General features: G+C 45.9%; 3 protein-coding genes across 6 annotated transcripts; 1 reads left to right on the forward strand and 2 right to left on the reverse strand.

Annotated features, from left to right (window-relative positions):
• Nucleotides 1-12: 12 nt before the first annotated feature.
• On the reverse strand, nucleotides 13-6,767 carry LOC127600538 (coiled-coil domain-containing protein 106-like). 2 transcript variants are annotated; one of them, XM_052065196.1, is made up of 8 exons: nucleotides 6,587-6,767; nucleotides 5,221-5,299; nucleotides 5,043-5,144; nucleotides 3,786-4,001; nucleotides 3,430-3,486; nucleotides 2,461-2,715; nucleotides 2,051-2,218; nucleotides 13-1,019 (listed from the first exon to the last, which is right to left on the reverse strand). In XM_052065196.1, exons 1-8 carry the CDS (start codon nucleotides 6,752-6,754, stop codon nucleotides 703-705), a joined length of 1,362 nt encoding a protein of 453 aa, XP_051921156.1. In that variant the 5' UTR covers nucleotides 6,755-6,767; the 3' UTR covers nucleotides 13-702. The 2 variants fall into 2 exon arrangements, with proteins under 2 accessions (XP_051921156.1, XP_051921157.1); XM_052065197.1 differs by lacking the exon at nucleotides 6,587-6,767 and adding an exon at nucleotides 6,076-6,184.
• LOC127600643 (transmembrane protein 238-like) lies at nucleotides 6,308-8,211 on the forward strand. Of its 2 annotated transcripts, none has more exons than XM_052065344.1 (2): nucleotides 6,308-6,537; nucleotides 7,466-8,211. In XM_052065344.1, exons 1-2 carry the CDS (start codon nucleotides 6,323-6,325, stop codon nucleotides 7,830-7,832), a joined length of 582 nt encoding a protein of 193 aa, XP_051921304.1. In that variant the 5' UTR covers nucleotides 6,308-6,322; the 3' UTR covers nucleotides 7,833-8,211. The 2 variants fall into 2 exon arrangements, with proteins under 2 accessions (XP_051921304.1, XP_051921305.1); XM_052065345.1 differs by having other exon boundaries at nucleotides 6,384-6,537; nucleotides 7,501-8,211.
• Nucleotides 8,011-19,739, reverse strand: si:dkey-17m8.1 (C-Jun-amino-terminal kinase-interacting protein 4). Of its 2 annotated transcripts, none has more exons than XM_052065004.1 (27): nucleotides 19,475-19,739; nucleotides 19,199-19,393; nucleotides 19,002-19,122; nucleotides 18,849-18,919; nucleotides 18,691-18,755; nucleotides 17,827-17,893; nucleotides 17,585-17,748; nucleotides 17,273-17,511; nucleotides 16,375-16,432; nucleotides 16,131-16,283; nucleotides 15,989-16,031; nucleotides 15,474-15,601; nucleotides 15,324-15,377; nucleotides 15,091-15,216; nucleotides 13,188-13,320; nucleotides 13,042-13,128; nucleotides 12,921-12,968; nucleotides 12,712-12,853; nucleotides 12,518-12,560; nucleotides 11,520-11,600; nucleotides 11,367-11,434; nucleotides 11,130-11,278; nucleotides 10,888-11,059; nucleotides 9,585-9,698; nucleotides 9,392-9,490; nucleotides 8,854-8,940; nucleotides 8,011-8,775 (listed from the first exon to the last, which is right to left on the reverse strand). In XM_052065004.1, the coding sequence occupies exons 1-27, from the start codon at nucleotides 19,571-19,573 to the stop codon at nucleotides 8,657-8,659; spliced, it is 2,925 nt and encodes a 974-aa protein (XP_051920964.1). In that variant the 5' UTR covers nucleotides 19,574-19,739; the 3' UTR covers nucleotides 8,011-8,656. The 2 variants fall into 2 exon arrangements, with proteins under 2 accessions (XP_051920964.1, XP_051920963.1); XM_052065003.1 differs by having other exon boundaries at nucleotides 17,585-17,751.
• Between the last annotated feature and the right edge of the window lie 1,744 nt (nucleotides 19,740-21,483).

A 21,483-nucleotide genomic window follows, 5' to 3' on the forward strand; every position in this document is an offset into this window, starting at 1 on the left:
TCATACACTACGTATTGTTTAATTTTTATTAAAGTCAATATCGTTAGTAAAAGAAATTGTAATGGGAATGATTTCAACTGTATCACACATTCGATTTTTTTTAAAGATGTATACATTATTTTTACGTGGATGACAAAGGCCATCCACACTTATTTATTTTAAGCTTTTATTTTTACATCACACATGGAGGTCGTGGAATTTACGGAAAAAGATATCCACTTCAGACAGAAGATGACACAACAGACTCTATTTTCGAAGACCCTCTGTGGCCGTAAAGCTGACGCCTCTACGGCCGTGTACGAAAATGTCAAAAGAAAGAAAACTCCGTGCGTCCAGTTAGAGGGCACCTTGCACATGAAAACAAGGCCCTACGAGTCACATGTTTATGGCACACGTTAAAAAATAATTACAATAAATAATCACAAAGCAGTTTTACCATGGCAAGGGCCTGATTTACCGAGATCCCAGAAAGCGGGTGCTAAATGCTTTGATGGTCCCATCATGGAAAAATTGGGGAGAGTGCCACAAGTGTAAATTGAAGTGATGTAATTGGAAGTGTCAGTGGAAGAGGCATTCAATATTTTGTTATTGTTCGGTGCGCGGCGGGCTTCAGTAAATCAAGCCCTAAGAGAACAAAATACTTCTCCGTGCCTGCGGACGTCCTTCCATCAACCCCTCCTGTCGTTAACCTGGTTTCTTGTGTCAGTGTCTGAACCTGTAGGAAATGGGCAGGAGCAGGTTGTTCTTCTTCAGGGCTTGCACCCTGCACCGCGTCTCCTCGTCCAACGCCGTGTAGCAGCGTCGAGCGTAGTCCAGCAGCTTCTCTTTAGACGGGTCAAACTCTCCCACCACGGTTACCTTCTCGGGAGCCACCAGCAGCAGCTCGGCGATGGGTGTGGTGGAGGCCACCGTGTTGCGGTCCACACCGTGAATTTGAAATGCCTTGGACATGTTTTTTAGTCGTTGGTATGTGAGGAGGATCTTCTTGTAGCGGAAAAGCACTCCGGCAGCGTCTTTTACTGAAGTACGGAACAGAAGAAGAGAGTTCATTAAAGCAAGTCAAAAGGGAGTCTACAGGAGTATTTTCTTTTGTATTCCACCAGCATTGATTTGAAATAAAACAATCACGATGCGCAACAAGTGTCAACTTTCATCTTGAACTTCAGAGGCTGTCCTATCCTGTCCTGTCGTGGTTCCTTCTGTCCTATTTGCTACTTGTCACTTGTCTCTTCTTCACATGGTGTAGTCCAAAGCACATAATATAATATAGACAGTTCCTGACTCCTATGTTACATTTCAGATTTTGGTGAATCTCTGCAATGCACAGGGACATGATCTGAGCCCTGTTGTGAAGAGCGAAAATCCTCAAATCCTCCATCGTTTGTAATTGCATATATTCCATGTGATGGAGGTAAAGTACTTGTCAGTATTAGTTAGCATACTAGCATAAATAATAATAATAATAATGCTCGCGGAAACTGATGTGACATCGCACACAAGCTAACAAACGCTTGCACTAGCCCTTTACACAAACAGTTTGAAGTCATCAAATTCATCCTTTCACGCAGAGTAAATGGAAGGGAATCGAGACCATTTTTAACGGCACAGTAGACAATGAAAGCTACTTTGACTTTGTACAGGCGATGCATTCAAAGAACACCAACAAAACAGGGTAATTAAAACGCAGACAAAAAAAAACACTATTCATGAATTGGACATACAAAAAAAAAAACAATAGCATTCCACCAGATGGCGCCAAAGTAATTTTATATATAATATATTTGATATTTTAATGACTTTGGCCAAACCACCAAAACAGCAAATTGACGAGATTTTCGGCAATTCCGTGAATTTGTGAATTCCCGAACGACAAATATGCGGTGTTGCAGTGCGGTGAATAAAGACTCGAAATGTCTGGAATTTCACAATAATGGAGAATACCATATTGTTGTGAGAGAGGTTTCCAATTCAAGCGGAACTTTCACACCACTGTGGTAGTGCACCAAAATTCATAGACCAAACCGTATCAAGCGCGATCATCCTTTCTTACCTCTTTGCCTCTCTCGAAGGCCTCGGAATATCCGCCTTCTCTTTAAATGTTGTTTGTTGCCGTCGATGGCATCTTGCATGGCACCTTCTCCTGATATCATTTCCGCCTCTTCTAGGAAGCCATCATGCTCCAAGTACTCATCCGCCTCCCCCAAGAGTGTAAGCGAATCTGATGAATGAATGAAAAGAACTCAGGTAGCGATGCAGAGGATTAGCAATAAAGGCGCTATTGCTAATCCGCCATGCTTTGCCGCATGGCGTTTTTATAAACAACTGACTTTTCTGTGGGTTTCTACAGCATATTCATTTAATGTCATGCCCTCACATGTGGGAAAGGAAACATTACAAAAAATCTTCTTGTCATTAGGGGTGGGGGGCTAGAAAATAGGCACCTTGTTCAATTTGTATTACCTGCACGCAAGTTTCGATGGGCGTTCGCCTCATTCATCAGTGATCTTGTGGCACGGGTGGCGTCGCCTCCACTGACTGAAGCGGTGCCGAGGCCTTGCAGGAGGGCTGACGGGTTGAACAGGGCATTCATGGAGGCCATCTGATTGCTTACCGGATTGGAGACGAGGTTTTTAGAGGCAGCCGTAGGTGGCGCTGCGGGCCTGCGTTGGATAAATTGGCGAGAGGGTAAATGCGGCGAATCCATCTTCTCTTGCTCTATGAGAAGAAGATGCCAGTCATTGAGGGAGGACTGCAACACATGCCCAAAAATGTAGGGAAGGACATTTGAGCATTTATTGCAATATTCTTGAAAATCTTTGGAAGGAGACAATTTGCCCCACTGGTAGAACGAGGGCAATGTTTTATTGTATAATATTTTATTCTTACTAGCTGTTGTCGGGTCTAGGAGTAGGGGGGGTCCGATAATTGTCTGGCCAATTTAATCAGTCAATATTAGTTAGTCCAACACCAGCAAAAACACGTTTGCTCTTTTTTTTTTTTTTTTAATATTAACCTATTTGAGGGCGGCCCGGTAGTCCAGTGGTTAGCACGTGGGCTTCACAGTGCAGAGGTACCGGGTTCGATTCCAGCTCCGGCCTCCCTGTGTGGAGTTTGCATGTTCTCCCCGGGCCTGCGTGGGTTTTCTCCGGGTGCTCCGGTTTCCTCCCACATTCCAAAAACATGCGTGGCAGGCTGATTGAACACTCTAAAATTGTCCCTAGGTGTGAGTGTGAGTGCAAATGGTTGTTCGTCTTTGAGTGCCCTGCGATTGGCTGGCAACCGATTCAGGGTGTCCCCCGCCTACTGCCCGGAGACGGCTGGGATGGGCTCCAGCACCCCCCGCGACCCTAGTGAGGATCAAGCGGTACGGAAGATGAATGAATGAATGAATGCTCAAGTGGCTTTCCATAGAAGTGTTCTCAGACGAACCAGAAGGACGTTCATCCTCTCTCCTTCCCCTCCAAGTGAACCGTCTTGACTCGTACCCTGCAAATGCCAAATTGTCACAATTTGGGTGGCTTTACAGTAGAGCTGAGTGATGAAAGCAAAGAAGAGAATGGGAAAATAAAGTGCAAACTTTTGTCAGAAAGCGACTAAGAAAAAAAATGTTTAAAAATTTTGTGTCACGGACCGGTTGAGACAAATAGATGCTGTTCGCGGAACGGCAAAGATTTATTTTATTGCCAGTTTTGAAGCACTGGTACTGACAAGAATGATAATTATAGAGTAACCATAACACCTAGCACTACTATTTGGCATTTTGTCACTTGGAATGTTCTCCTTACCGTCACTGTATTGACCCCGATCCTGGCGCTGACTCTTTGTGGACGAGATAAAACAGTCGAGCTGGCACCGCAGAAAGTCCCGCTCCTCTTCCAGGTCCTCAATTCTTTTCTGAAGCCAGGAGTTTTTCTCCACGGAAATCTGCAGCTGTGTCCGTAGGTTGGTGATCACCATGTAGGAGCTGCTGACGTGAGATGGGCCAGCAGATGGCGCTGACTCTGCCAAGGATTGAACATTGGCAAAACAAGTTGAAGGTCAAATTAAACATATAACTAAAAGAATGACATGGTATGTATTTAAATCAACCTCATGACTTTGCCTGAGGAAGCTGAATGCTAACATAGGATGCAAATGCTATAGACAAGCCAACGATAAGCATTGATGTTGCGGCGTTACAACCCCTGAAACACATGTAGACAAACATTCAACAATTTTGAAAGGAATATATTCTTTCTGCGACAACATGACAAGTGGTCACAAGCTTTGTGGAATTTTCTAAAAACAAACAAACATGGCCAGAGCACTCCAAATGCATCTCAAACCCTCCATAACTACTCAAATGATTTTAAAAAAATGGATTATTACATACATGACCTATTGTACTGCCCACACCACTCTCGTCATCAATAACATTCCACTCAAGTTATTTAAGTCAAGTTTTGGGGGCCAAGTGATGTTGTTTGAGACATCACGGTCATTTTAGCCAGCTTATTGGTTGATATATTTATCTGAAACTAGTTATGTTACTACTTTATCCTGTACTAGCTAGTTCGCAGCCCTCCGGGCGGCTCATCAGCTAGTTCCTGCGGAAGGCTGGTAAGGTGGGCTTTCGGCCCACAAAAGTGTTGTTGCTTGGTTCAACTTTTTGTTCATCTTCATTGCTTATCGCGAAAATAAAGAGATGTTTAGCTCTACTAAATAACTAACAATTTCATTGCAATGCTTGTGGGTAGACAACATTTTTTCGCTAAGATGCCCGCGCGATCGTAGTGAGCCACTGTCTGAGCGGCGCAGTGGCGGCGCGCAGCGGCGCGGTGAAGTAGGTACGTTTTGAAAAGGGACAGACGGAAGGACAGACCGCGTGCGGGACGACGCGCAATATATATATATATATATATGATATAATATATAGAAGATGTCTGAATGACACTTAGCCCTGGTGGCCACAGCGAGCACACAAAAATCAACAAAATGTGGGGCTGGAACGGATTCATGGCATTTCCATTCATTTCAATAGGGAATGATGATGTGACAGTCACCTTCAAAATGGTGGTCACTTTGGTTGAAAAATCCTGCTTGCTGCTCAACGTTGCTCTCCTCCAGTGGCATGGTTGCTTCATAACTATCTTCGTTTTTTAGAACTTCAAAGACGGGAAAGAATAGGAATGAATTATTTCAAAGGTACCGTGTACAATATTGTGAAGATGATTATCTTACTCTGCGGCTGTGGAGTGCCGGAATGCTTCTCGGATGTGGCTGCGGCATCAGACCTGCTTCCGTTCTCCATCACCAACATCTAGAAAAGTGAAACAATGTTTGATTAGAGCTAAATTGTTCTTTTTGTTGGCTTGCATTTATTTTTAGCAACACATATTTTACATGATGTGATCATATCCTGAACACGCGGAATGCAATCCATTACAGGAGCTGTGTAAAAAAATACAAATAAAACCTGCTTTTACAGGGAAAATAATGCTGAGGTTTGATTGAAATGTTCCAAATTTTCGTTCAAAAATGTGTGAAGATTGTAAGTTACATCTTAAAGAGTTGTATAGTCTCAGGACATCCACATGAAAAGTGTTTCTGGTATTTGATTTGATTTATCCGCAGTTGACAGGCAAAAAAATGTCAGTTTTAAATAGGGTTATTAAAAGAAAAAAACAATAACTTTGTATTATTTAGTAAAGAGTGATTTTCTGATGCTTTTGTACTAGATTCCATTGCAGAGGTGTACTTAATGAAGTGTCCGATGATTGTAGGCTTCAACAGTGCTGCTCGTTCTGTTTACGAAAGATTATATTTCTATCATTCTACAGTATTTGTTCTCGCTTTATGCATGACTCGAAACTCAAATATAAGGACACGTTTTGGTTTGTTTTTATAGTCGTGATGCAATATGCCAACGAGCTGATCAAAAGCAGCCCGTCATAACGGCTAGCAACCATCGAGCTGTGAAAATAACAACAATCACCCCAAAAACGTTTTTCTCCATTTTAGTGTTTCAGTCTGTCTTTCGGGAAATACATCGTCCCATTTCTGTTGTGAAAGTGCCAGTGTGGGTACGGTACGTACCAGATGAAGGCTGGTAATAGGCTTATGACTGACATGTAATAAGATGTCGTTATTACTCTGTCATGTCGCCATCTCGCGAGCCCCTCCGCTAGCTAACAAGCTAACAATAACAATACTGTATTATAATTGCATGCTGGCCGACGTCATTTCCGGTTACGATGGTTAAAAAAGGCGGGGCTTTCAAAATCATTTTTGCATTATCTAAAATTGACGCTCAGTTCCTAAAATGAAATAAAACGTAAGACGTATGAACTATTTTTGCCTCGCTTATAACAAGTTGTGCGAAAATGTTTGTTTTTCAAATTTGCCTGCGTTGGCGCCGGTGAGTCACGACAGGTCGAGCAAGTGGCGAGGTGTCATGTTTCGGTTTTTACTGGTGGCTCCGGAGTCGTTCTCGCCGTGTGAGAAACGATTCGTGAAGACGTTCGCATTACGCAGTCGGCAAATCTGGTTAACTTCAAGGTAAGAGTTCGAAAATGTTGCTCGTTTGTGTGGTTGGTTTTACTCTCACAAGTGTTGATCTTGGACGATTTCGGGCTTGTGCCGTGTTGTGACCCGGGGCTGATTTTGTCACCTGAAGCTCATAGGACAGGTGTGGCACTTTTGACCGTTTTGACACCAAGCCTGTGTTCCCGCATGTTTTTCCGCCTGCTGTTCCGTTTAAACACATTTGCACCATCTGTACGAATTATGATGATAAGTTGGCTTTTAGTCATCGCGTTAGGCAAATTCACTTGTCACCGCGACGAGCTTCACATTTACACTTAATGATATAGAAACGACCAACAAAGTAAAGGTACAAGATGAGCAGCATTAAGGAATCTTTGAAATGGAAATTTGGTTAATACATGTGTAAAGTCCGAGTTTAGGGGCTTTATAAGATCTCACTAATAACCACAAAGTTCGACATAACAAACTGATCAGAATACACGAACCACTCTTGACCCTCCACATGAATTCGTAAAAGAGATAAGTCAAGTCAAGTCAAGTCAACAGTATTTATAGAGCACTTTCAAACAGCCATCGCTGCATACAAAGTGCTGTACATGGAGCGATTTAACATATACAATAAACAGTAGGACGAATCAGTAATAAGTAATAAGTAATAAGATAAATAACCCTGAACCAAATATCGAACAAATTATATTTAACAACAATTTCATTTCGGAGGTAGAATTTCATAATCTGTTCAAGTGAGAATTTAGGCAAGGTGGCCAGCATTACAAGAAGCCTGTGACAAAGATAAATATTTTTGCCCCCCACCCGCTGTTTCCTAATTTTGGGATTTGATTTAAATGTACTGTATGATCATCCAGTTGCAGGACTTTTTTGTGTGTATACTGGTTGTGTGAATTAAATACATACCGTGAACAATTTAATTTCCCGCAAGGAATGATCGATCCCTCCATCCATCCACGTGCTTAGCAATGGCCCCCAAGTACGACGGCCTGTCCCACTGCAAGCTGGCCCTGGTGTTTGCGGTGCTGATGGACCTGCTCGGCGTGACGTCCCTGCTGCTGGGCGTCTTTGCGCCGCTGGAGATCGGAGGAAGAGACTTTGGGGATTTCCTGGTGTACTCGGGAGCCCTGTTGGTGCTGCTGTCCTTGGCAGGCTGGGTCTTGTGGTACAGCGGCAACATTGAGGGCTTGACCTCCGGCAAGGAGCTGGGGGGCGCCATGGGCGGCGCTGTGGACCGCCTGGCCCGATCCCTGAGCAGGAGGATACGGCTCCCTCGGACTCACAGCAGTCCCACCTAGACACCCGCACGCTGCCCGAGGCAAATGAGGGCCATTGTGTACACGGACAAATGGCAGTTGCAATGCAATATGTGTGGGTGTGGCTGTTTTTTTTTAAGGCTACCGACACGTGTTGCATGATATTCTGTCGTCGTCGTCGTCATTAAAAGTAAAACAAGCCAAAAGTGAAGCTTGGGAATAAATCTTATTTGTAATTTTAATGTACAAGATTGCAACTATTCTCAGCATGTTGGAGCCATGTGCACAACTGCATTTAAATACTGCATAAAATAATCATGACACTCACACGCTTTGGAGAAGATATTAAAACGGTAAAACAATCAAAAGTTCCAAAGAAAAACATGATCATAGAAATAAATAGAGACGTGCTTCCATTCTATAGAGGTGTGGAGGTATTTCCAAGTCGAGTAAACCTCATTGACAATGCACGGTGAGTCCAAAAACTGAAGAAAAAAAAAAATATATATATCTATATGTATGTATGTACTTAGAAAAGTGATGCTCTGGTTCCAGTTCGTAGTTAACAACAAAATATATACAGTACGCGCCAGACGAATGAACAATGTTACGGTCACGTGTTCCTGTTCATAAGCAAAACATTTGGAACAAGTCATCAACTTTGAATGCAACAAACTGGCAAATGTGGATCTCGGTGAAACTCAAACCGTGACTCATATGTTATCAAATAAAAAGGCAGAAGGACAAGAAACACAAGTGGGACACATTTGCATCGAGACGGCAGAGACGAAGGCACTCGAGGGGATTTTTTTGGGGGGATTGCGGAGTGAAAAGATTTGAGAAAGTCTGGTGGCATCCGGGACATGTCAGAGGGCAGCGCTGGGCAAGGGAACGCTAGAATTCTGCCAAATGATCATATGACTGCGCTCGAATCGCTGCGGCGTGGCTTGGAACAACTCGACTGAGCCGTCGCTCTCGTCGTCTCCTGCAGACGTGAGTAAAAATCAACAACAAAAAAAATCGGAAAAGCCACAACTGCAATATTTTCAGTCCTTCTACTCACCGATGCGGAAGTTGATGTAGCCCTCGCCTCCGCTGATTATGAGCTGAGAGCTCGCAACGTTGCCGCCACTGGTCGACATCAAACAACCTGAGCCGACACCAAAAATGTCACCAAAAAAAAATCGCAATGACACGATATGGAACTGTGCGATGAACATCGGCCGCATCAATTCAAAATTGACCTCAGAAAATGATAAAAGCAGAAAACATTTTGGATGCAGATCGCAACAGATGCATTTTGCATGTCAACCGGAACAGTTTTTTGGGTTGGTTTTCATCAACTGAACAGAGGCCAGAAAAATGCTGATGTCGTTGAGGAAGGGCAGAAAATTTGAAATCGAATTGGTTCATGAATCAGTCTCGTTGCGAACGTTTAAGTTGCATTGGCGAGCAATACTGATTCGGAATCGGTTCGTCAAATTAGGCTGACATGGCAACTGAAATCTTTTCTGGCCCTGAGCGCTCACAACAGCTAAAAAAGGCCAAAACCGCAACATGACTCCTCGGCATTTAAAAAAAAAAAAAAAAAAACTAATGACCTGGTGCAGCAATGATGAAGCGGACAGCTTGTCGGTGTCCGTGGTAACACAGCTGGGCAGTCGCAACAGAGCAGTATGGGATGGAAACTGCTTCGGACGCTGTGAAAGCCAAAAAAAATATACACCGGTATATTAAAAATGGCTGCCTTCCAGCGTCTGACATGAAAAGTCTGAAGTCGCACTGAACGCTTACTTATCGACAAAGGGATGGAGACGATGGCACCGCCCGCCGTGCCCACCCACAGGCGGTTGGAGATGACGGCCAGAGAGGAGATCTGAAGAGGCGAGAGCTCCAGGAAAGATTGACCTGCACACACGCATTGAGAGGCACGAGGAACCGAGTGCAAAGACTTTGTTACTCAGAATCAGAATCAAATTTATCCTTGGCCAAGTATGTACACGACACGCACAGAATTGACTTTCCCAGTTCGAACCTGTCCAGAGGGCTGTAAAGAAAAGATTGACCAACAGGGGGAGACATAACGGGAACCCTGGCGGTCCGCGCGCCGATCCATATTTTTTTCCAAGAATAAGAAATCCACATAAATTGATTTTCCGATGTCTGTGCTCGGTCCGACTGATTCATCAGCCTTAATCCGAAAATATTAGCCCTCTTCAAATTGGGGGTGTGGGGGACCTCCATCCGTATCCTTTCCACATAACACATTACAACATATACAAAAGACAATTATATTCTAATACGCGTTTAATTTTTTTTTTTGCCAGCTTTTCTCGAATGTCAGGTTATATACACTTATGTTTATGTCTAAAGTGTATTCCCCCCCCCCCCCAATTGCAATCCGGATGACTGTCAGATCTATGTCCTGCTAAGCAAAAAAAGAGGCTTTCTCCTGGAGGACACTTTCATCCTTTTTCATTCATCCTCATTCATTCATCTTCCGAGTCGCTTGATCCTCACTAGGGTCGCAGGGGGTGCTGGAGCCTATCCCAGCTGTCTCCGGGCAGTAGGCGGGGGACACCCTGAATCGGTTGCCAGCCAATCGCAGGGCACACAGAGACGAACAACCATTCGCACTCACACTCACACCCAGGGACAATTTAGAGCGTCCAATCAGCCTGCCACGCATGTTTTTGGAATGTGGGAGGAAACCGGAGCACCCGGAGAAAACCCACGAGGCCCGGGGAGAACATGCAAACTCACACAGGTAGGCCGGAGCTGGAATCGAACCCGGTACCTCTGCACTGTGAAGCCGACGTGCTAACCACTGGACTACCGGGCAAATATAATATATATCTTTTTTTGGGGGGGTTGCTTGACTTGTTGCCTTTCATCCTGTTTGGAGGAAATCAAAACCTGGAAATGTCTTGAATTTCAAAAACTTCAAAGGTTCACTGAAAATCGAGGTCAAGAGTTCTCATGAAGTTCACACAGTTTTAACGTGAGCCCTTATCGGCCGCCGGCTTTTTCGAGGGAAATGGCGATGGCGAGATTGGACTTCAGCGGTTTCCGCTGGAGAAGAAAGCACGCCACCCACCTAATGATTTGGTCACCAAAGCAGCAAAATCAACTTCCTGTAGCGGGCGTCCAGTGGACCAGTCAAACAGCCTGAGGACGGAGTCAAGTCTGCAGGACGTCCAAACGCCACTTCCTCCGGCACACAGGAAGCGAACTTGCTGCTCGCTGCGCTCCGAGACGGGAAAAACGTGCTGGCGAGGCAAAGAACACGGCGGGGTGGATTCCAAGTCACCCCCCCGGGCCTCGGAAGAGACGAATTACCTCCACTTTCCTCCTATTGACGTCGACCACGTGGACTCGGTTCCAATAGCCGACCCACAAGCGTCCGCCTTTAGCGAGGCAGCAGCGAATGGGCTGCACAGGGTTGGAGCCCAACGGCATCAATGAATGTGACTGCAGGTTCCAGCCGCCTCCAAAAATCACACAACATCGCTCGAATAAGTCAAGCGTGGCAGAAAACGTAGTCGAGTCCATCACGGAGAACGGACGACGGTTTACCGGAACTACTGGAGAAGAAAGCCAAAGTTCCGTCGCCTAAGCCGGCGATGACTTGACCCTGGGAGCACCTGTCAAAGTCAAGTGCATCATGTTGACAGGAACGCGTGATGACGTCAAGGGAAGTGTAATCTAAAAAAAAAAAATTGCACTCACCTGAGTGAATGAACGCTTTCAGAGAGGGAAACGGAGTGCAGACAGCGCCCCCTATCTGCAGAGGCTGCATGTATCACTATACTGGAGTAGAAAAAAACGATCGCATTATTTGTTGACTGCAGGTAGACCAGAGGGTAATGTTAGCGAAAGGCAACAAGTCAAGCAACCCTCCCCAACCCCCCCCCCAAAAAAGATATACAGTATGTAGTTTTTTTTCTCTTGCCTTATACATACATAGACTATTCAAATGCTTAAATTTCTTTTGTGTACAATACAGTTGCATGTACAATCCATCATTTATTACTCATTGTGTGTACATGACGCTACAGTATATTGTTGCATGTGAGCCACATTACTTCTGCATTATCATTACTGCATGCCACTTCAGAAATCAGACCACCCCGAAAATAAGACCACCTTGAGCAGTAACATAGGTGGTCTTATTTCTGAGGTTACACTGTATATTATATTTGCTAGGCGGCCCGGTAGTCCAGTGGTTAGCATGTCGGCTTCACAGTGCAGAGGTACCGGGTTCGATTCCAGCTCCGGCCTCCCTGTGTGGAGTTTGCATGTTCTCCCCGGGCCTGCGTGGGTTTTCTCCGGGTGCTCCAGTTTCCTCCCACATTCCAAAAACATGCGTGGCAGGCTTATTGAACACTCTAAATTGTCCCTCGGTGTGAGTGTGAGCGCGAATGGTTGTTCGTTTCTGTGTGCCCTGCGATTGGCTGGCAACCGATTCAGGGTGTCCCCCGCCTACTGCCCGGAGACAGCTGGGATAGGCTCCAGCACCCCCCACAACCCTAGTGAGGATCAAGCGGCTCGGAAGATGAATGAATGTATATTATATATATATATATATATATATATATATATATATATATATATATATAATTATATTATACTTGCTAAAATTCAAGAATAAAAAAAGCAAGCAAATGCGTTGTAATGTCGTCGAAAAAGTGAATCCGCACAGAGCTGCGTGTTCGACATGCGTTTACCTTCCTTCCTGAGTTCCAATCCAAACAGTTCCCGGAGAGTCCCCTGACATAACAAACAGGAACGCGTCAGAGGGAAAATCCCGCCTAGCCTAGCCTAGCGCCGCCGATCGGTTTCCAGTAAAACGCTGGCGCGGCTGGGAAGAAACTAAACAAAGTTGTGTGGGGAATGTTTGCGAGGGGGCGGGGGCACTGACCGACGGGGGGCACGGCACAGATGCAGAGGGCGGGAGCTGTGGGGGGGAGGCTGAACTGATCCAGGACAGTGTTGGGTCGGGCGGGGTCAATCACTGAGACGCCACTGCTGGAGGCGGGGCCAGAAACTACCCACACGGAGCACTGACCGAGTTTGGAAAAGTTGTTCGTTAAGGTTGACCGCTGGGATGAAGGAGCAGGAGAAACTTACCGTGGCCTCCCCCGAGAGCTCCGGCGGGACGGCCACCGCGCAGTTCAGCTGAAAAAGAAAGCGGCGTTTGATGTCGAAAGGCTGTGCGGGCGCGGCGTCTGTCTGCATGAACGCGTCTCACCTTTGCGGTGCAGTCTCTTTGGTCCAGGAGTCGAAGCTGCGTCAGGACCGGCACGTCTTGGGGGTCCGGGACCGGTTCCTGAGATTCCTACGGCCAATGAGGATTAAGGACATGCGCCAAAAAGAAGGGCGGGACCTTCCCCTTACCTGAGTGTTAGCCAGGGGCACGCTCCAGCCGTGCAGCTGACGCTTTCCGAGCGTTCCCCAAACGTGCGAGCGAATTTCCCGGTAGAGTTCCCTCCTCCTGGCCCGAGGTGATAAAACCGAAGTGGCAGATGATCTGGGGGCGGGAGCATTGGCCACAAACGGGAGCCGTCAGAACTGGAAAAACATGTGCCAACGTAGCTCACCGGGGGGGGGGGCATTTTATAGTCATTTTATCCATCCATTCATCTTCCGAGCCGCTTGATCCTCACTGGGGTCGCGGGGGGTGCTGGAGCCTATCCCAGCTGTCTCCAGGCATTAGGCGGGGGACACCCTGAATCGGTTGCCAGCCAATCGCACACAGAGACGAACAACCATTCGCACTCAAACTCACACCTACGGACAATTTAGAGCAGGCATGTCCAAAGTCCGGCCCGCGGGCCAAATCCGGCCCGCGGTCGAATTTCATCCGGCCCTCGGCCCCTGTCATAAAATCAGTGCCGTCTGGCCCGCAGGTTGGGCGCAATGGAACACGTGTTGCATTGACTGAGGTCTCGTAGACTGGTGAGTGATGTTTCATAGAGTACTGCTTCCCTCTAGTGGCTAAATGAGTAATAGCATTTAGACACTAGAGGGCATCACTCACGAGTTAACAAGACATCACTCCGTGTTTATATTGACTGATATGTCATATTTCAAATGATCCTTGTAGTTGTGGATATGTGTATTGCTTGTTCATTTCCCTGTTGTTCGAGTCAAAGGTTTTGTGACTATTGAAAAGTCACGGTGATACATTTTATGTTTCAAATCAATCAATTTGCACTCAGGAGACTTCTGTTTAAGAAAAAGTCAAGTGAATAAGCAGTTGCATGTGATATACCTGTTTCAAATGAACCAAAAGAAATTCTTAAGATTGTTGAAATTAAAATAAAAATGGAAATGTGAAACAGACTGGCTTACTAAAATTTGTTGAACAATATTGTTGCTCAATGTAAAGAATGTCAGCCAAGGTCGGCCCACCGACATTTTACCACATAAAATCTGGCCCCCTTGGCAAAAAGTTTGGACACCCCTGATTTAGAGTGTTCAATCAGCCTGCCACGCATGTTTTTGGAATGTGGGAGGAAACCGGAGCACCCGGAGAAAACCCACGCAGGCCCGGGGAGAACATGCAAACTCCACACAGGGAGGCCGGAGCTGGAATCGAACCCGGTACCTCTGCACTGTGAAGCCGACGTGCTAACCACTGGACTACCGGGCCGTCCTTAGTCATTTTAAGTTTGGCTCAAACTTCCTTTTTAAAGACAAGAACAAAAATAAATATGTGGAAAATGGAAAAAATTGCATTGACCATTGTTTTCATTGATTTGATCCAATCATTGTTCGACGGATTCATTGGCGTCAAACAAAAAAAAAAATATTGGTCAACTAAACCCATTTATGGAATTGATTGATCTATTTATTGCAAACAACAAAATCAAAATATGATTGAAAGAAAACACTTCAAACATTTTACTCTTAAATAGATTGAGTAATAGTTCAATGGAACCCTTTGTCGTTTATAAAACAATTTCCCAGTGCATTTATTGTAAACAATACCATCAAAAGAGGAGTAAAATGACAAACAATCCTAGATTTGATCAAATTTTGGATTGCTGACAATGAAATACTCAACATGATGAATAATGTGAATATATATATATAATGATGAAATAGTTGCTTTAGTCATCATTGATTTATTGCAAAAACTGTCAAAATTAACCTCAAATTCTAATCAAAACGTCATGCCAACTTTCTGCAGAGGCATGATTGAGGTCAATTTTTGTTCTCAAATTTGATGAGGTCGCGCACCTAACGTAGCATGACGACAGGGCGATATGTCCGCAAACACAAAACGCTCGCTTACTGGGCCTGACTCCGACCGACGTCCTGTCGTTGTTGAGGCGGCGGCAGAGGAGGGAGAGCGACCGATGAGAAAGCGGCGCGAGGTAGGATCAACGGCTCTTTGGTCAGGCCAAAAAAGCGATTGAACCTTTCAAAGAAAACAAAACCCAGATCAGACGAGCAATCGACATCGATAACCGCGGCGATCCAAAGCGAGGCGGCCATTTTGACCTCACGGCCCAAAACAAAACTCACTTGGCCCAAACACTTGACCTTCTCTCCTCCGAGAGCCTTTCTGCTTTCGTGGCCCTACGCCAGAAGGAAAAAAAAAAGGGAAAGGCGACTTCAGTCACGCGGTGTCAAAAAATGTCAGACATGAGCTGAGAGGAGAAAACGGCGCGTTACCTGAGCGTCTGGCTCTGCCTCATTGCCTCCTGCAGTTCAAAGAGCCGCTGTTTGTACTGGTTCTTCTCCATGACCACCCGAGCCATTTCCGAGCGAGAGAAGTGCCGCATGGAGGTGGCTAATGAGGCCTGGATGGAAAGATGGATGCCGAATGTGTACCTCGACTTCTCAGTGTAACCTCTGACGAGTTTTTTTGTTTTGTTTTCCGGATAGAAGCCGTTGATCAGTCAATTATTTTGCTTCCCGTTGAGCTGCGAGCGCTAGCAAGCGTCAAAACGCCATCAATAAGCTAACGTCGCTAGCATCGATGTTGCGGTAACTATCGACCTTCAAAACAAATGATAATTGAACACAACCTCCAGCAAAACATTCGGAGATCATATGACAGTACTCACACGTGCATATTCTTTATCCTCTGTGAAAAAACTATGAACATTCCGGCGGCTTATTTGTGACATCAAATCTTTATTATATACTGCACCCTGGTGGGCAAGGCGCGTTTTTACAGTTCTTACATCAGGATACGACGACTGAAACGTCTCCAGTTTTTCTCGGAGTCTGAGAAAAGGGAGGAGGAAAAAAAAATAAAAATAAATCACCACACGAGTACAGCATAAAACGCGACAGGAGCCCACGAAATAAAGTGCACACCGAGACCTTTTAAGTTCCTCCTCTTTCTCCTTCATCCGGCCTTCGACTCGTGCCGCCGTTTCCCTCAGAGAGGTCACTTCCGACTTGAGAGCGGAGCGGTCGTCCGTCAGCTCCACCACCCGATTTATCAGAGCCTTCCGGGCCGCGTCGACCGACTCGCTGAAAGACAAAAGAAAATGAACACGTGGCGCATTCGATTCCTGTCTGTGGACTCGAAGGGGTCAGCGGAAACCCCGACGGCGGGACTCACTGAGTGCGTTTCAATTCCTCGTACTGAGAAAGAATCTCCTCAAACTGGTCGGCACTGCCTAGACGAGGGAGAAATCAAAGGGAAGCTTCAACACACCAGTTGCTGACCTTAATGCAGGCATGTCCAAAGTCCGGCCCGGGGGCCAAATCCGGCCCGCGGTCGAATTTCATCCGGCCCTCGGCCCCTGTCATAAAATCAGTGCCGTCTGGCCCGCAGGTTGGGCGCAATGGAACACGTGTTGCATTGACTGAGGTCTCGTAGACTGGTGAGTGATGTTTCATAGAGTACTGCTTCCCTCTAGTGGCTAAATGAGTAATAGCATTCACTAAATGAGTAATAGCATTTAGACACTAGGGGGCATCACTCACGAGTTATCAAGACATCACTGCGTGTTTATATTGACTGATATGTCATATTTCAAATGAACCAAAAGAAATTCTTAAGATTGTTGAAATTAAAATAAAAATGGAAATGTGAAACAGACTGGCTTACTAAAATTTGTTGAACAATATTTTTGTTCAATGTAAAGAATGTCAGCCAAGGTCGGCGACCCCCGACATTTTACCACATAAAATCTGGCCCCCTTGGCAAAAAGTTTGGACACCCCTGTTCTACATGGACCCAATGTAGAACTAAGGAGGCGCAATAAAAGGAAAGAATGCGTAAAAAAACAGAATGTCCAACGTTTGTCATCAGTCCAGGCCCCGCCTTTTAAAGCTACACGCATTCAAAGTCACAGATGCTACGGTAGAATCTGAGGATGGTGAGCCCGAGCGGGCAAAAACGATACCTGCAGCCATCATGCAAAATCCCATTCATCAGTAGGGGGGGGGGGGGGGGGGGAATGTGCAGGATAAAATCACGTTTTTAAGGGGGAGGAGTTTTTGCTAACGCCTACCTCGGATGCTGGCCCCTTGGTCAACACTGTCCACAAAATCCTGACTTAGCTCCGACAGCTCGGAAAAAACCGAGTCCGTGTTGCGTAGTTCCCACTCCATGCTGTCCTCGTCCAACTCGTCCTCCTCCTCCCCGGATTTTTCCAGCTTGGCTCCTCCCGTTAGTTCTTCCGCTTGGCCCCCCTTGAGCTCATCCTCCAAACTGGTCTCGGGAGCATTCGTGTCGGGTCTTGCTGGGGTACTGACAACATAAATCCGAAGGGATTTGTACACACCGGAGCAAATGGCATCTCGAGCTTTTCACGGTGAGCTACCTCGTATCCGGCGACGAGCCGCCGTGAAAGTGTCTCAGTTCAGGGGTGGAGCTTATGATGTCGTTGACGAAGCGATCCGAGGCGGACTTCATCATATCGGCCGTCTTCTCTTCTTTGGCATCCGGATCTTCCAAACACAAAGTATCGGAGTTGGGGTGCGTTGTCTGCTAAAAATCAAGCCAGACAGCATCCGTGAGTTGGCGGCTCAAAATGTACAGAAATTTTTTTTTTTGTCAAGTTACCTGCGAGCTGGAGTCTGCTAAAACTTGGTTGGATGAAAATTCAGCATTTTGGGGCTGCGTGTGATTCCTGAATGAGTCCCCCCCCCCAAAAAAAAACAAGCAAACAAATGAGCAAGCTTTTTTTCACGAAACACCGCGACACAAGCGCGACCCGTGGAGGTAAACCGTCGCACCATTCATTCATTCATTCATCTTCCGAGCCGCTTGATCCTCACTAGGGTCGCGGGGGGTGCTGGAGCCTATCCCAGCTGTCTTCGGGCAGTAGGCGGGGGACACCCTGAACTGGTGGCCAGCCAATCGCAGGGCACACATAGACGAACAACCATTCGCACTCACACTCACACCTAGGGACAATTTAGAGCGTCCAATCAGCCTGCCACACATGTTTTTGGAATGTGGGAGGAAACCGGAGCACCCGGAGAAAACCCACGCAGGCCCGGGGAGAACATGCAAACTCCACACAGGGAGGCCGGAGCTGGAATCGAACCCGGTACCTCTGCACTGTGAAGCCGACGTGCTAACCACTGGACTACCGGGCCGCCCTATGTTTTTATTCATTCATTCATTCATCTTCCGAGCCGCTGTCTTCGGGCAGTAGGCGGGGGACACCCTGAATCGGTTGCCAGCCAATCGCAGGGCACACAGAAACGAACAACCATCCACGCTCACACTCACACCTAGGGACAATTTTAGAGCGTCCAATCAGCCTGCCAAGCATATTTTTGGAATGTGGGAGGAAACCGGAGCACCCGGAGAAAACCCACGCAGGCCCGGGGGAGAACATGCAAACTCAGCGCGACTAAAAGTGCAACACGAGAGAAACCGCGCGCGCTACGATCGTCAAACAGAACATCACCACAACACCTCAGGGGTGAATCTCTTTCCGAGTCCTTCCTCTTTTCCAGCAGTTCCCGATAGGAGTGAGCCAACTAGAATGCGAAGGATGCCGGACAAGAAAGCGGGTCAACAAAACCACTTTGACAGGGGGGGGGGGGGGCGGGGGGCCGCACACTATGCCTGACCTTGTTGTGCGCAAGCCTGAGCGCGCTCAGTTCCCTCCCCAGGGCCGACTTCTGCTCCTCCAAGGCCACCACTGCAACGCAAGGACAGCAAATATGACTTCCGGGTGTTTGTCGGTGGAAAATAACACCTACTGATTGGTCGCAGCGACTCACGCTGATCCGCCTGCTCCCTGGCTTTCTTCTCCAGGCGTCTCTCTCTACTTTCCCGCTCTTTTTCCCTCGCTCTCACGGCTCTCCTTTCCTGCTCCATTTGGTCATCCAGCTCCAAATACCTCTGGAGAGAAACCCCCAAAACCGCAGCGTTACATCAAAGCTCAGGAAGCGCAACCGCGCGACCCATCCGAGCGCACCTCTTGGCTTTCTTTCCTCTGCGCCTTCTCCGTCCGGTATCGCTCCAGCAGGCCGTCCCGCTCCGCCCTCTCCCTCTCCGCCTCGTCCTCTCGTTCTCTCAGCCGGGCTTTGCAGCTAGCCAGCGCCTCCAGTACCCACACAAAGATGGGCACCAGGGACTCCACCACACCCTCGCCGTGGGTCTCGATAACCGTCTGCGCCATGGAACAAAAGCGACGGTTCGAAACGGCGGCAGGCGGTGAAACGCTAAACAAAACGACGGGGGGGAACGGGACCTGAAGTTCGGAATACAGCTTTCCGGCCTCCTCGCTGACAATGTTGGGATCCAGCTCCACTTCCCCCGTCCCGCAAAGCACTCTCTCGCTGTACTCCATCGTTTTTTTTTTAAAGCGTCACGCCCACTCGGCATCAATTGCGCGGGACTTTACAACTCGCCGTAATTTATCCGGGCTGTGGGACAGTTGCGCAAACTTGGGCGGCGGCCATCCTCCGCAAACGTCACGCGCCGCTTGCGCTTGACAAGGGCGGCGTCCTCATGGACTGGAACACAGAAAAAAAAAAAAAGGTGATCGGTAAAAAATTAAAATGTCACCATTTTGGCAAGTTTATTCAGCGCCGTTTGGGAGGTTGGAGCCTATCGAGTGGGAATTCTGAATATCATTCATGCTTGGACGTGCCTTTTTTTTTTTTTTTCCCTACCCCCAGAACATAATTGATGGTGAAACATCGGTTGCGGTTCAGAACTGGTGTTTCACCGGCAAACAAAAACAAAAGACATTACTCAACGTGGGTGATATTTTATTCCAATGGCATAATTTAGAAATAAATAAAAAGAAAAAGGAAATAATTTGGTCCTGAAATATGTGCGTATTATAGAACAGAATGATACAACATATTCAACTGGAGCTAGTTTTAAAATGGACAATAAACAACTTTGGACTCCAGACTGTAACCAAAATGGTGGCATTTTGCTCCGAAAACTTGAGACAATGCAAGTACATTTTTCGTCTTCCCGCGCCTGTGTGACCAGTAAATCTGCTGATGATATTTTTTTCTCACAATTCTGTGCTCATTTTAGCCAATTTATGAGCCACATTGTGCAAATGAGTGGAGGGAATATTTAATTTGCAACTCAATTTACAGTGCACACCTTAAAATTTTTACTTGTGCCCCTAAAAGTTGAGGTTGTGTGCCACTGTGCATCCAAGTAAAAAAATAAATGAAAATTAGTCCGGAGACCTGAAATAACTCTTGAAATTCCTAAAATACCTTAAAAAAATAATAATTAAAAAAGGGGGCGGTTAATGTACTTGTAAAAAGGCTTAACGTGGCTTAATGTCGGAAAACATTAAATATAAACATTAAATATAATGATAAATCAGAACTAAGTTGATAAATAGAGAAAGGTATTGCAATATCCATTATGAATACAAGAGAAAATTGACACAAGAGTGCCAGGGTGAGGATGTATATAATCCCGATACAAACCAAAAGTTGTGAAAATATCATGGTTAAGGGTAAAGTATGAGCCTTAATGGAGACTTCTTCTTACTTTTTCTTTTCTGATTGATATAAAAATGATTTAGTACATATAAACACATAACGGGGTAGGACTAGATACGTTTTTTTACTTCATCCTACTCCCTTGAACATAATAACTGTGTTGAATGAAGACTGATTTCTTTCTTTTACTTTTTTATCTACCTTATTTTCTGTCAAATTATTACTGTATATGTTTTATGTTATGTTCAATAAACAAACAAACCGTCTGACGATATCAAACAACCGCCATTTGGGATTTTATGGGCATGACGGCTTTTGCTCCCCCATAGACGAAAGAAATCTAAAATAGTATTTTTATATTTTCAGATATTGTTGTGGGTGTATGTAGAAATGGGTGCTTGATATTTTGTGACGATTGGTTTTCGTTTTCTAACATTAAGAAACTTTTTCTCGACAGCAAAACCTCTGTGGGTAGAGGAAGGTTTAATGTTTGTAAAATCCGAAATACGGTGACGATTTTTATGGCGTTTTCAGAGGACGACGTGGGCAAGAGGAGAGATGTGCAAGTGAATTTTGATCACGATTGCTCGTCGGACGTTCATTTTACATTAAACGTTTTGGGACAGTCAAAAAAATTATACATCTACCTTGCATCGTTGACATCGATAACTGCACACACAAACAAACGTGTTATCAAAACTATAGCGACGGAACTATTGTTCCATTCGCGTAAAAAGAGAAATTCCGTAGATTTAGAGGAGTTTGCGGATAATCGACAGGA

The sequence above is a fragment of the Hippocampus zosterae genome, chromosome 5, assembly GCF_025434085.1.
Source record: "Hippocampus zosterae strain Florida chromosome 5, ASM2543408v3, whole genome shotgun sequence".
NCBI classification, from domain to species: domain Eukaryota; kingdom Metazoa; phylum Chordata; class Actinopteri; order Syngnathiformes; family Syngnathidae; genus Hippocampus; species Hippocampus zosterae.

Bases quoted from the DNA above. Each gene is read 5' to 3' on its own strand.
- si:dkey-17m8.1 (XM_052065003.1), bottom strand. From the start codon at position 19,573: ATGGAGTACAGCGAGAGAGTGCTTTGCGGGACGGGGGAAGTGGAGCTG. The intron at 19,123-19,198 runs GTGCGCTCGGAT...GTTTCTCTCCAG, and splicing joins AGAGGAAAGAAAGCCAAGAG to AGGTATTTGGAGCTGGATGA. The intron at 13,321-15,090 runs GTAAGCGAGCGT...TCCCGCCCCCAG, and splicing joins GTCGGTCGGAGTCAGGCCCA to ATCATCTGCCACTTCGGTTT.
- LOC127600643 (XM_052065344.1), top strand. From the start codon at position 6,323: ATGAACTATTTTTGCCTCGCTTATAACAAGTTGTGCGAAAATGTTTGT. The intron at 6,538-7,465 runs GTAAGAGTTCGA...ATTTCCCGCAAG, and splicing joins CAAATCTGGTTAACTTCAAG to GAATGATCGATCCCTCCATC.
- LOC127600538 (XM_052065196.1), bottom strand. From the start codon at position 6,754: ATGGTGCAAATGTGTTTAAACGGAACAGCAGGCGGAAAAACATGCGGG. The intron at 4,002-5,042 runs GTGACTGTCACA...AATCCTTGGCAG, and splicing joins AAGTGACCACCATTTTGAAG to AGTCAGCGCCATCTGCTGGC. The intron at 3,487-3,785 runs GTAAGGAGAACA...TGGCATTTGCAG, and splicing joins TCGGGGTCAATACAGTGACG to GGTACGAGTCAAGACGGTTC.